We start from the raw sequence: 15890 nt of genomic DNA, 5'->3' as shown, positions 1-15890 counted from the left end.
TTCAGAATAACAACAATACTTCAACATTTTTCTGACTTGATAAATATACGCCCAAGTAAAATTACTTAGATTAAAGCTGAAAATGTTGCAAAAAATATATACTATTTATATGAACAAAATTTTCTTATTAAAGATGGATTAGGTTTCATATTTTTTCAAAGTTATAACAAAGCAAAACGTTTTCTATCTGGAAGCTAAATTAATAAATGTACGTGTCATGTATGTCATGTACATAAGTGAGTTTTTTTATGAATTCAAATTTCTTGAAATTTTGTTTTTTCTTTTAAGATTAAAAAAAAATCTACAAGTTTGGATAAAAACAATGTTTTTTTCTTTAAGGATTAAAATAAATCAGGATAAAACCAAATAATTTGAAAGTAATTTGTTTTAGCAAATAATTCGACCTAAGAATGGATTATTGAGAAATTAGAAAGAGCAGTCACTAGAACTGAACTAGAACTGAACTAGAACTGAACTAGAACTGAACTAGAACTGAACTAGAACTGAACTAGAACTGAACTAGAACTGAACTAGAACTGAACTAGAACTGAACTAGAACTGAACTAGAACTGAACTAGAACTGAACTAGATCTGAACTAGAACTGAACTAGAACTGAACTAGAACTGAACTAGAACTGAACTAGAACTGAACTAGAACTGAACTAGAACTGAACTAGAACTGAACTAGAACTGAACTAGAACTGAACTAGAACTGAACTAGAACTGAACTAGAACTGAACTAGAACTGAACTAGAACTGAACTAGAACTGAACTAGAACTGAACTAGAACTGAACTAGAACTGAACTAGAACTGAACTAGAACTGAACTAGAACTGAACTAGAACTGAACTAGAACTGAACTAGAACTGAACTAGAACTGAACTAGAACTGAACTAGAACTGAACTAGAACTGAACTAGAACTGAACTAGAACTGAACTAGAACTGAACTAGAACTGAACTAGAACTGAACTAGAACTGAACTGAACTAGAACTGAACTAGAACTGAACTAGAACTGAACTAGAACTGAACTAGAACTGAACTAGAACTGAACTAGAACTGAACTAGAACTGAACTAGAACTGAACTAGAACTGAACTAGAACTGAACTAGAACTGAACTAGAACTGAACTAGAACTTAACTAGAACTGAACTAGAACTGAACTAGAACTGAACTAGAACTGAACTAGAACTGAACTAGAACTGAACTAGAACTGAACTAGAACTGAACTAGAACTGAACTAGAACTGAACTAGAACTGAAGTAGAACTGAACTAGAACCGAACTAGAACTGAACTAGAACTGAACTAGAACTGAACTAGAACTGAACTAGAACTGAACTAGAACTGAACTAGAACTGAACTAGAACTGAACTAGAACTGAACTAGAACTGAACTAGAACTGAACTAGAACTGAACTAGAACTGAACTAGAACTGAACTAGAACTAGAACTGAACTAGAACTGAACTAGAACTGAACTAGAACTGAATGTAAGTGGCGAAAAAATGTTAATTAAAAACAATTTCCTTGTAATTGATGTAATGTAATATCAATACACTTTAAAGTTTAAACTTTTTTATTGTTAACATATTTGTATTTATATAACAATTTAGTGTTGTCATGACTTAATCTATAAAAAATTAATTAAAATTCATATTTAAGATAAGTAGCAATTATTAAAAGCCTGCTTAATAACCACAAAAATTTTTTTTTCATTTTCCATATTGCTTCTGTTCTGTATCTCCTTTTTTTGTATGAATATTTTAGAATATTAATTAATCCAAAGTTAATATAAATTAATTCCTGTTAAAAGTATAAAAGTATAAGAGATTGCTCTCTGCTTGTATGTATAGATACATAAGATTATATGTATGTGTGTATGTAAATAAGTTAATATGTTTCTCTAGATAAATAGTATGAAAATAAATAATTTAATCGTCAACATCAACAATAAACAATTATGGATTGTAAATTAATAAAAACAACTACAGGAGCCATAAAGTACACTTGTTGTGCGGTGAAAGTTTGTATATGAGAAAGTAAATTAATATTTTAAAATTTAATTAATTGTTTATTATAAAACCTTAATCTGCATTTCATCATATGATTGCGTATAACATAAATGTGAACGAACGTATACTTTCGTGTATATGTGGGTGTGTGTGTGTTTGTACGTCTGTGGTAGTATGTTTGTCAGACACTTATGGTATACCACCACAAAATGGTCTACATTATATATATAAAAATATACTTAATTGTATAACTAGTTACACAATATTGTTCGAAACCTAAGAAACTTTTTTGTTTTCTTGTTACTGTATATGTAATATGTATGTAGTTGTGCAAGTCTATCATCATGAATATTCCGTGCCTGGCAATTTTCACAACACCAGGCTTAATTGGTAATTTTATTGGTAGTTACATATAAAATAATAATTGTAATATATGTATGTATAAAAAAATTTACAAAATGTTGCTTAATAATCAAACAATACTGTAATTGTTGGTAGCAAAAATACAAAGAAAGAAATGCAAGTGAGAACAGAGGAAATAAGTTGTGAATTATTAAAAAGGTATAAAGCATACAAATAGGCTTCTAGTATTAAAACATTCCTACACACACACAAACAGGCTCTCATATGTTTGTATGTACATATACATACATAAATATATTTTTCGCACATCCTCCTCCTAAATATGTACACACCTATTTACATGTATATAAGTTTTTATTTATACAATAATAAAAAACATTCTTTTGTTTTATTTTTGTTTATGTTAAATTAAAGTAAATGAAGATGGAAACAAAACAAGATTTCCATGACAAAAAGCTAGATAGAGGGAGAGTTAAAGATGTGTGTTTATCATATCTAATATTTTTACATAAAAATAACAGCAAACATTTGAATTACACATACGAGTACATTAGATATTGTAACTGAACGTCTGTCAGTTTGTTTAAATAAACCTGGCATAATTTGTGTTTATTTCTGTGTATATACACACATGTTTACTGTGTTTTTATTTGGATTTAGATTCATAGTGAAAATTCTGTATATTTTTCTGCTTATTTGTATATTTATTTTCCTAAATAATCACTAAACATACATCTGATGATAGTTGTAGCAGCATTAAATATTTACCAACATTTGCATAATACAAAACAAATATAAATAAACAAATAAATATATTTATACAGCAAAAAAGCAAAAAAAAAAAAAAAAACTAGATACAAAAACTAAACGTACAAAATTTAGAGAAACCAAATTTTGTTAAATATATTTAGTATCATGAAAGACTAAAATTTAAAAATTTTTCTTTTTAGTTTTTACGTACATACATAGGTACAATTTTGAAATTTTCTTTAAATTTAAAAATAAATATAGAGTTTTAAAACTTTTATGCACCTAACAATACCTTTGTTACTAATACATACGTATATATGTATTTATTTATACAAATATTGAATAATATTAATTCGAGCGTTAATGTTCTTTAATCCTAATATGCCCTCTCTATATGTACAATATACATCCTGTTAGAAAGCTTCCTAAGGAAATATTTTGATTAAAAAAACCAACATCAATAAACAATATTAACTTTTGTTTTAGAACAAACATAATTTTTCGTAAAAGTAGTATGAAAAAGTTTTATTCTTATACTACAGCGCAATGCATAATAAATTCAAAACACGTTTTACTGAAATTTGATTAAATTTAATCTTATAAGAACCTTAAAACAAAAATTAACTAAAAAAACATTTCACTATAACTAATTCATCATATACTTAAATATATAGAGCTTTCTAAATATTTGCTTGTGGAATGTTTGTTAAAAAAGTACATAAGTATGTACCCAGCAAAAACTTACATTAAATGGTAATGAGTAAAAGCCGCTTTTCACTACTTATTATTTTAACACGGTGATGACATTGGAGGCAAGTACGTACCACGTTCCAATCACAAATCACTACTTAAATAAGTACTTACGAGTAGCGAATTAAAAAGTTGTTTTGTTTTAAAAACCAAAAAAAAAATAAAAATCGCTCACACAGAATAGGAATCTGGGCTTCTTGTTCCAAATAATGGTGTTAACACAGAAAAACAATTTTCTTTGTGTTTGTGTAAAAAACAGTTGCAATAAAATGTGCAAATAAAACGATAAATCTCAATATAAAGTACTTACGTATATGATTATATATAAGTCATTATAAGAGTACTTAAAAGGAATGCAGACGGTATGTAGTAGCCATTGAAAAGTAAGTACAAGTCGTTCCCACTCGTCTAAATTGTTATAAAAAATTGTATTAAAGAAAATTAATTGACAATTTTCTACAAACGAAAATTTATTAAAAAAATTTCTACAAAAAGAAATTTTATCGAAAATTTTCCACAAAAAGAAAACTTATTGACATTTTTTTAGAAAAAGAAATGTTATTGAAAATTTTCTATATAAGGAAAATTGATCGAAAAGTTTATATAAAAAAAATTATCAAAATTTTCGAAAAATTTATATAAAAAGCTAATTTATTGATAATTTTATATAAAAAGAAAATTTTCTAATAAAGAAAATTTATTGAAAATTTTACTATAAAAATAAAATTTATCGAAAAATTGTCTATAAATATAAAATTTTTTGAAAATTTAAAAAAAGATGTTTTTCTATTAAATTAAAAGAACATTTTGAAGAAATAAAGATTCTATAAAATGTAAATTTATTGGAAAGCTTCTATAAAAAGAAAATTTTTATTATAAAAAGAAAATTTATCAAAAGTTTCTATAAAAAGAAAATTTATCGAAAAGTTTCTATAAAATGAAAATTTATCGAAAATTTTCTATAAAAAGAAAAAATAGAAAATTTCGAGAAAATTTAAAAAGAAATTTTCTAATTTATCGAAAAAATTATATTAAAAGAAAATTTATTTAAAAGATTCTATAAAATGAAAATTTATTGGAAAGCTAAAAAGGAAATTTTCGATAAATTTTCTTTTTATAGAAAATTTTCGATAAAAAGACAATTTATCGAAAATTTTCTATGAAAAGAATATTTATCGAAAATTTTCTATGAAAAGAATATTTATCGAAAATTTTCTATGAAAAGAATATTTATCGAATATTTTCTATGAAAAGAAAATTTATCGAATATTTTCTATGAAAAGAAAATTTATCGAAAATTTTCTATGAAAAGAATATTTATCGAATATTTTCTATGAAAAGAAAATTTATCGAATATTTTCTATGAAAAGAAAATTTATCGAATATTTTCTATGAAAAGAAAATTTATCGAAAATTTTCTATGAAAAGAATATTTATCGAAAATTTTCTATGAAAAGAATATTTATCGAATATTTTCTATGAAAAGAAAATTTATCGAATATATTCTATGAAATGAAAATTTATCGAAAATTTTCAATGAAAAGAATATTTATCGAATATTTTCCATGAAAAGAAAATTTATCGAATATTTTCTATGAAAAGAAAATTTATCGAATATATTCTATGAAAAGAAAATTTATCGATAATTTTCTATGAAAAGAAAATTTATCGAAAATTTAAAAACATAATGTTTTTCTAATAAATTAAGAGAAAATTTTCTAATTTATCGAAAAAATTATATTAAAAGAAAATTTATTTAAAAGATTCTATAAAATGAAAATTTATTAGAAAGCTAAAAAATTTATCGAAAATTTTCTATGAAAAGAAAGTTTATTGAAAATTTTCTATGAAAAGAATATTTATCGAAAATTGTCTATGAAAAGAATATTTATCGAATATTTTCTATGAAAAGAAAATTTATTGAAAATTTTTTATAAAAGGAAAATTTATCGAAAATTTTCTATAAAAAGAAAATTTATTGAAAAGTTTCTATAAAAATAACATTTTTATAGATTTTCTATAAATAGAATATTTAGCGGGAATTTTCGATTTAACGAAAATTTAGCAAGAATTTTTGATTAAAATATAATTCATAGAAATTTTTTTATTAAAAGAAAATTTATCGACCATTTTTCATTAAAATAAAATTGATCGAAATTGTTCTGTTAAAAGAACATGTTCTGTAAAGACAGAATTTATACAAAACAATATTAAAAAAGAAAACTAGAAAGATATAAGAAGATAATTTATAGAAAACTCTCCATTTAAAAAGAAAGTATTTATTAAAAATTTAAAAAATAACGTTTACTTAAATTAAAATAAAAACATTTTCTCATTCGCCTTCAAAGGATAAATCACATACATTATTACACTATTTAAAAACAACAATTTATTTAACTTTTAAAATAAATATGACCTTACCATACAATGACTTTTTATAAAAAGGCTACAACAACACAAAACTTTCCAGCACCTAAAGACCACTACAGTTTAGAATTGAAAAGAAACTTCAACTTTCATTTATTTCTAACTATAAAAATAAAAACAGGAAAATTAAAACTCTCCCTAAGTGATATCCTTTTGCTGAGCTGTTTTACTATACCTTAACAGAGATTTGTTTTTGGGTTTGAAAATTAAATAAAAAGAAAATCTTTGAATACACACAATAAATTCCATTCGAAAAGATATTGAGCTTCTCTATTATTCATTATACATCTATTTTATTTCATACCTTCAGGTCCAGGTGATGAGACCACAAATCAATATTTACATTTGAAACCACAAGTATTATTAAAGGATAAATGAAAGAAAAAGAAAAATAAACACACGCACACCAGAAGTAACGAAAAAGGAAATGAAAGCAAAATATTTGTTTGTTGCTTAGATTGGACGATAAAAGGAAATGACATTAAGATAGATACAACAAATTTAACAATTTGTAGCTTTTAAAGGAGATTTATTTAAATTTCTCTTAATACAATAAAAACACAAAAATCTTGAAGTTTAATGTTAGATAAAAGTAGAAAAAAAATTTAAATAAAATTACACTTGAAAAGTAATTGACATCAAAGAAATTTGTATGTCGATAAAAAAGTATATTTTACAAAGATTATTTTTTGCTAAAAATTTAATAATCTTTAGTTGGGTCATCCTTAGCCACATGTGGCCTTATTTATGTAGTAACTAATTATTTTATCTGGGATTATATTTTCTCCAAGTGTATTTATAAACAATTTATCCTTTTTAAGTAAATGTGTTCATGTATGTATGCATGTTTCTGTTTAGTTTTTCTAAAGAAACCTTTTCAACAATGAAAACCTTTTTAACAAATCCCACAATGACACTTTTACAAGAAAATCACTTCAGCATTGCCATTGTGTTGTATCAGTTTGGTTTAACAGAAGAAAATGCAAAACGAAAAAAAACATGGATTTATTTTGTGTTTTTTTTTTTTCATTTTTTATTATTGATGTTACTAAACAAGCAACAACCTAAACCATTCATCAATAGAAATAACCAACAAACCAAATAAATAATGACTACTACATTTTTAGATCTAATGCAAAAGTTCTTAGTGAAATTAAGTCAAAACTGAATGATTTTTCACATTTTCTTAGAGATAATTTTCTAAAATGTCCCAATGTTCTGCATGTGTTTATTTTGAATACAACGATGCGTATGATTATTATTAAATACATTTTTGAATTAAAAATAAGTATACGACACAATTATTTTATCTATATACATATAAAAATGAACGTGTGTTTGTTTGTATGTTTAAACGTTATAGACTACTAAATGGCTGAACCGATTTTATTCAAATTTTCACAGCGTATTCCTGTATGTCTGGTATAGGTAATAGGCTACTTTTTATTTTGAAATTCCAAGTGGGCGAGGAGCCACGCCTATATTAAGAAAATATTAAATCCGTATATTTTAGATAATATAACAGTTAGAGTCCTCAAATTTTGTCGGAGCAACTTTAGTGTCAATATAATTATTTAGGACAAAAAGTAGGCGGACTATTATTAGGGTGCGTGGCACCTCCCATATAAATTAAATACAAAAATACGTTTCTCTTGGAAACTATTACAGTTAGAATCTTCAAATTTTGCACGAAAAACTTTAACATCCATGTTAACATTTTGGTAAATAAATTGGCGGACTACCCATGAGGGGAGCGGCATCTCCCATATTAATTAAATGTAAAAATTCGTTTATCTGGGAAACTAATAGAACTAAATTCTTCAACTTTTGCACTAAAAACTTAAATATTCGTCTGAACATTTTGGATGAAAAAGATCGGACTTCCATCTGGGGGGGATTGGAGCCCCCATATGAATTAAATAGAAAAATTCGTATATCTGAGAAACTATTAGAGCTAGAATCTTTAAATTTTACTTGAAGAACTTTGACATTCATCTGAACAATTAGAGTATAACGGTCGGACTTTCAATGGGGGGCTTGGTACCTCCCATATTAATTAAATACAAAATTTAGTTTATCTGGGAAACTAATAGAACTAGATTCTTCAAATTTTGCACAAATTACTTTAATATTCAACTGAACATTTTGGGGGAAAACGAGCGAACTTTCATATGGGGGGCGTGGAGCCCCCATATGAATTAATTAGAAAAAATCGTATATCTTAGAAACTATTAGAGCTAGAATCTTCAAATTTTACTTGAAAAACTTTGACATTCATCTGAACAATTAAAGTATAACGGGCGGACTTTCAATGGGGAACTTGACAACTCCCATATGACTTAAATATACAATTTCGTTTACCTGGGAAACTAATAGAACTAGATTCTTCAAATTTTGCAGAAATTACTTCAATAATCATCTGCATATTTTGGAGGAAAAATATCGGACTTTTATCTGGGGAGCTTGAAGCCCCCACATGAATGAAATAGAATAATTGTATATCTGGAAACTACTAGAGCTAGAATCTTAAAATTTTACATAAAAAACTCTGACATTCATGTGAACATTTAGAGAATAACGGGCGAGCTTTCAATTGGGGGCTTGGCACTACATAAATGAATTAAATACAAAATTTCGTATATCTTGGAAACTATTATATTATTGAAATTTTATTCATAGATAGAAATTGGCGAACTTTCAGTAATTTGCTTGGCATCTCTAATATGTAACATATTGTAAATCTAGAGAACTATTGCAGTTAGAATCTTCAAAATCGTTAAGTGGGTTTTTAATTTATACTGCTTTTAGGGTAGCAAAGCACACTGGGTATAGCTAGTATTTTATAATAAAAAATTGTAATGTTATTCGCTGTTTGAAACATCATTACAGAAGCTAAGTTGAAGCTAAAATAAATCAAGGTCCTTTTCATAACAATTTATCAAAGGTTTATTTTCATACAAATTTTGTTCTATAAATCCTTTTTTATAGAACTACCTTTTATATTTAGCAGGTCCCATTAAAATGACAGAAAAATATGACTAAAATTAACATTATGTTGGGTAAAACCTTTATTCGAATTAGATTAACTAACCTAAAGGTCAATTGCTTCTTCGAAATTTTATTAATTAAAAAAAATCGTCTACAGTTTATCCATAATATTTAAATAGTTTATAAATATCTGAATGTCAGATTACTTTAACTATAGCCACCACCATAAAAAAGGTAAACGTTATAAAAAAGGAAATATTTTTCGAAGGCGTCTTTAAATTTGTTAAAAATAATTTTGAAATGTCAGCACTTAATTTCAGAGGATGTTTTAAAGGCGTCAGTCGACACGATTGTTGAAATTTGTTCGGGTAACAGTTTTTGTTTAGTGATAAAACTTTGTAAAATATTTATGTCACAAAGTCTTTAAGTGAATTGAATTGTGTAGTTAGTTGTTATATAACGTAATAAAACAACAAACAAAACCTATACATTCACACATACATACATACAACGAGAAGATTCATATGTGTTTTTGAGTATGTACTAAGATACAAAGTTTATTTTTATGTGAATACTTATCCTACCCAGTAGTTTATGTAACCAGTTGCTGATTGATGAATGAATATTAGTTAATAAAAATTCAGTTTACTTAACCTTAACCTCCACCTCTAGGGATTTTATAATGGTAAGATTTCTTATTTTTAAGAATTTAAAGGTAACAAATTCTTTAAAACTGCAGGGTAAATATTGAAGTATAGCTACAAACGTACGTATGAATATGTACGTGTTTGTGTACATCCTCCTGTACGTGGGAGTTTTTATATGCCATTTGCATCATTAAAATTCAAAAATTTTTTGGCAAACATTATCAAATTTAGAAAAAAAAAAATATATAAATACACAGTGACATTCACAGAACCAAAAAAAAAACTCAAGAGCTTCCCCATAAACACAGGGGCAATCAATGAATGGAAATGGCTGATTATATACACAGAGAAAAGAGACAACACAATCATATAGATTATACAACAAAAAAATACAAAAATATTCATATTTACAAAGTGAAATATTCATTTGTTTGTATGTTAGCAGATTATACAATATTTATACATTCACATACAATTGTATATACTTATTTATATACTAATATTTACATTTTATATTTATACCTTGATGATCTATCGATGAATTTAATATTTGTAATAAGTTTATGAATAAATTTTGAAAATTTTATTGCATAATTAGGAATGGTAATTTATAAAACATTTGGTAAATTATAATGGTGACATATTTATTTATGTTTTAAATTAAGTATCGCAAATAAAATCTAATGAACTTTAAACTTCCTGAATTGTAGAGAAATTTGGAATATCGTCAGCTTTTATGCTAAGTTCTAACGGACGGACATATTTTAATCGACTCAGAAGGTGATGTCGAAGAAAGGGGATCCCTCGAACATGGACAATTGCCGCCCGATTCCAATGGAGAGTGTTCTCAACCATCATTTGGTAGGCTATTTGGAGAAAAATAAACTTCTCAACGACAGACAATATGGCTTTCGTACTGGTCGTTCTACTTGCCGATCAATTCAGCACATGGGTGAAAGCAGAGTAGTGGTATTGGATATATCATAGGCATTCGATTGAGTATGTCATGATGCTTTGATTTCCAAACTTAATTCGTTTGGAGTAGGAAAGGAATTTTCCATTTTAATCTCACATTTTCTTTGCAGGCGAACCATAAGGGTAGTTATAGTGGGGACAATAGTAACGATCATATACTAAATTCCGGAGTTCCTCAGGGCTCTGTTCATTCTCCAGCTCTCTTTTTAGTTTTTGTGAACGACTTATTGTCAATCACAATCAATCCACAGCAATATACATATGTCATTCATATTCTTACGACCATAGACCTGATTCTTCAGAGATAAATCTCTCCAGATTTGATATGGTTGACTAATGACCCTATCTGCGTGGGGTAAATTGAATTGTGTGAATTTCAATTCCCTCAAAACCCAATACAGCTCATTGTCTCATAAACGACTTGAAACGCCTCTTTTATAAAAACTCCGCATGAATGATGTGAACATTGATGCATCGGACGTCCTTTCGATTCAGGCTACGACCATACAATGTGAAATCCGATGGAACTGTCATATCTTTGAAATAGCAAATGTTTGGGTTTTTTAAGACGTTGTAGAAAATACTTCTCCGATCTTCGTATTTACACCACCTACATCCGACCTAAAATGGAATATAATTCAGCCTCAAGGACTAGTCTTGAGTTACTTGACAGGACACAAAGAAGGGTAGTGTGTCGACGATGCAACTGTCACTGATTCTATTGATTCCCTAGAACATAAACGAATCATACGTTTGTGAAACTTTCTTCTGTCAATTTAAGTCAAACATTAACAAACAGTTTTCTCACTTTCCTCCCCCATACAAACACTAATTCCTCTTCCCTCCTTCTCTCATCTTTACTTTTAAATATCAACACGATGTACTGCATTTATGGGCATCTTTTCCATCTTCCATTTTTATAACATCCACATCCGCAACAACATATAACAAATCCGAATGGGACTATAAGGAGTCCCGAGGAAATTGACTTTTAGTAAAACAATCCACATTATTTTTATACAAATTTCAATATTTATAATTTATTTTTGAAGAGAAATTGCAAATATTTAAATTTTTCTTTTCAATGAAGATTTCTTTAAAAAATTAACATACATATTTATTAATATACATAAGTATTGTGTGTTGTAACTGTAATTAGTTCAAAAACTTTACATCTCTGTAATTGTAAACAACTGCTGAGTAAAGAAATAATCATCATCAACATGTTGTAACAATTCCTCTGATGGTATTGACTTAAGCGCAGGCAGGCAGACATAAATACAAATTCAAAACAATGCATTATAAATGAGCACTGCTCAAGCACCGCAGTTTGTGGTGCCACAACTGAGAAGACAATTACAAAAATAAATAAATGAAAAGAAGTAAGAATATATAGTCGGTCATGGCCGGCCATATGATACCCTACGTCAGTGAATAATATGTTGAAAGTGCGGTTTACTTTTGACAAAAAAAGTGATTTTTTGAAAGAGGGGTTATATGGAAGCAAGGATAAAGCTATTTATGCAGTGTTCATAAGTGAATTATTGACCTTCAAATAACTTGATTAAAGGGATTTTGTAATGGGGGCTCTTAAGAAGACCTTATATGAGGACTAGATTCAAATGTGGCAGGATCCTAATGATACTTTATTCAAACCTTATCAGGATTGTCTATAAAGTACTCTAAATATACATATATACCTTTACGAACTTATAACCAATATTTCGATGTGTTACAAACGAAATGACTAAATCAATATACCGCCATCTTTTTTGTTGATGGGTAGAAAAATAAATTGCTAATGTTGGCAATTTTTACTCACTGCAAATACAAAATAAATGACAACTTGTGTCTTGAATTTATTTATTTTTTTATATATTTTTTTTCTATAGTAATCATTAAGTTGTTGTGTGTGTTTAAAAAATGATTTTAATATATGTATCTCCTATGTATGTTTGTAATTTTAAAATGTTTTTCTTTAAATGTGTTTTTTATACTTTTACAGCCATGTGGCAATCAATGAAAAAGTATCAACAACAGCGACATCGACTTCAACAACAAAAACAAGTAAATCAACATCATTATTTAAACAATTACCACCACACGAGCAAATGTTGTAATCATTATCATCAAAAACAACTTTATTGTCATTATTATCGTTTAAAGCTTAAATACTTAAAATCATTACAACCACAAAAACAGCAAAAGCAACAATTACAACAACAACATCAGCAACAGCAACATAAACAACTACTTAAGCTACAGCACGTTGCCCACAAATCCCTTATGTATAGCAACAGCAACAACAACTGTTTTGGTTACACTACTACTGCTACGACTAATACTGTTGCTGCTCCAATTTCTCTTACCACAACTAAGAATTTGTCTTTAGCTTTTGGTTATAACCATAATCATTGTAAGTAAAATCGTCTATATACATGTATATTAGGGTGGCCCCTTTTGTATGATACTGATGCTCCCACTTTATTTTTGTCCTGGGTTCAATGCTTAGTGAGCTGGGTCAAAGCTGGGAAAAAGTTCCCTTTTCACGAAAAGGAATCTCATGAAATTTTGATATCAGAGAGGAGCTTTCAATGGCGTATTTTACTAGTGAAAAATAATGTAAAAAACAAGATACACAAGTATTATTCTAATAATTATTTTAAGTCTTAAAAGTTATATCAACATTTTGATGAAATTCAAACTTTTATTTTAGTAGAGAACTTCAATTACTATCATACAAATCGAACTACCCTAATATAAATTTGTAATTTATGTTTTAATCCTAGCAAATGTCATCAATAAGTTTATTCTTTAAATCGGATTATAATGTTTATATCGATGATCATTAGTTAGCCATATTTGCGCTTGTATTTTAATGATCAAAACATTAAACTTTTAAATTTTAAAATTTTTATATTATAATAAACTGTTTAATTATGAAATCATTTCTTTAAAGATCTGATCCCAAACCAACTTAACATCAAAAGGACAAAAAATAACAACTAGTGTGAAAATAACTAAACTTTTAGCAAACATTTGCTGTAAATGATAGTAGAAAATAGAAAACAAACAAAACAAAAAAGATAAATATAAAAAAGAAAAGTAACGAAAAACAAACAAAATTACAAAAACGCAACGTACAAAAAGAGAAAACATTTACCTTAAGACTCTGTAACAATTTGCTCAGCTTAAACATACTGGTTACTTTCATCGTTACTCTATCATCAATGGTGTTTACAATGATACCTCTGATAGCAACAGCAATAACAACAACAACTGTACTACCACCTGTACTGTCAACAAATACAGTTACAACAACCACCTTATTGATGTCTTTAATAAATATGACAAATATTAGTTCCTCCTCCTCATCATCCACTTCGTTACAACAACCACAATCAAGACAATTACAAATGCACCAACCTCATCAACAACAACACCATCACCAACAACAGCAGCAGCCGCACCAGCAACATCATCATCATAATCAGATACACATTGATCAAGATGCCAATACGAAATATTTAAATTTTGTTGCCAATGGCCTGCTGGACACAAGCGGTGTCGTAGGCGGGGAAGGAATTGTTGGTGGTGGAGGTGGCGGTCTTAGCGATGATGCATTTAGTATAAGTGGTTTTGGTAGTATGGGTGCAAGTGGAGGAGGAGGTGTCGTTGGTGTTGGCAGTGGTGAAAGTATAACAAGTGTGGCGGATGCTAGTGTTAGTGGTGGTATAGATGGTAGCGGTGGTGGCAGCATTTCAGTTCCTATTGATGCCCTAAACGAGTCACATTTAATATTTGTCATCGTCAAATGTTTCATTATAATTTTCATCATACTCGCTGCCATACTCGGTAATATGCTGGTGATTGTATCTGTCATGCGACACAGGAAATTGCGGTAAGTTTTTTTACAGTTATATGTTATTAATGAAATAAATAATTCATGTTATCAATGAGATTATCAGCTGATAGGTTATTTTATAGGTTTTCGCGAAATCATTTCAACAGGCCAATTTGTATTTGAGAGTAAATTTTCGTAGTTTTCTCTCTCAAAAAACATGATAAAGATATCAGTTAAATATTTTAGTTAGTGTTTTTTGCAAATAAAGCCAAATGTTTGTATTCTTTTCATTATTTTTTGTTTTCATTTTTTATTGTGTCTTCGTTTTAATAACGCACAACCATATATAACATACCCTGCAGTTCGCGATGCATACTGCTGCAAGAGGAATTTGGAGTTTGTCATCCCACCAGGTTACGTAGGGACTCTAAATTGACGATTAGTTGTAGATTTTACAAGAAATTCATGAAAAAAATAAAAATTCAAATCAATATTATCTAGAAAGGGTCACAGATTCCTTAGAAAACTGTTGGCAATATTTTTTCCATTATTTTGTGTGTGTGTGTGTAAAAATGTAATGTTTATGGGTAAATAATGTGACATGTGTAATTTAATGGGTATCATGTGTGAAAACAATAAACTCAGTTAACTTCCAAGTTGCTTAAAGCAAATAAACTATTCTCATGAAAATGTAACTTTAAGAAGAATACGTGTATTATCAGGAGTTTTTTTAAATACACCAAAAAAGAAAGTTTTCCATGGAAAATTTAAGGACATAATATTCAAGGAAAAACTTTTTAATAAAATGATATACGATCTTTGACGTATTCTGCAATAGGGAGAATCCATATCAAAACAAACAGATAACAGGTATTTTCGGATTTACCATCTCCGATTTTAATCCCGGAATCGGAATCCCTAACTAACTAACTAACTAACTAACTAACTAACTAACTAACTAACTAACTAACTAACTAACTAACTAACTAACTAACTAACTAACTAACTAACTAACTAACTAACTAACTAACTAACTAACTACTAACTAACTAACTAACTAACTAACTAACTAACTAACTAACTAACTAACTAACTAACTAACTAACTAACTAACTAACTAACTACTAACTAACTAA

At 27.8% G+C, this 15890-nt stretch overlaps 1 protein-coding gene across 2 annotated transcripts in view; it reads left to right on the top strand.

Moving 5' to 3' along the window:
• Positions 1 to 15890, top strand: part of LOC119607600 (octopamine receptor beta-1R) — a 196686-nt gene that overhangs the window by 148019 nt on the left and 32777 nt on the right. For both annotated transcript variants that reach the window (XM_037961584.1, XM_037961583.1), the window contains exons 4-5: positions 12916 to 13326; positions 13870 to 14811. In XM_037961584.1, coding sequence (XP_037817512.1) covers positions 14141 to 14811 — 671 coding nt within the window. In that variant the 5' untranslated portion in view covers positions 12916 to 13326; positions 13870 to 14140. The remainder of the gene's footprint in view (positions 1 to 12915; positions 13327 to 13869; positions 14812 to 15890) is intronic.

This window comes from Lucilia sericata, unplaced genomic scaffold, assembly GCF_015586225.1.
Source record: "Lucilia sericata isolate MDLA Ls3-8-SP2 unplaced genomic scaffold, ASM1558622v1 Contig000715F_arrow, whole genome shotgun sequence".
In the NCBI taxonomy this organism is placed as follows: domain Eukaryota; kingdom Metazoa; phylum Arthropoda; class Insecta; order Diptera; family Calliphoridae; genus Lucilia; species Lucilia sericata.
This window is presented reverse-complemented; position numbering and strand designations above follow the sequence as displayed.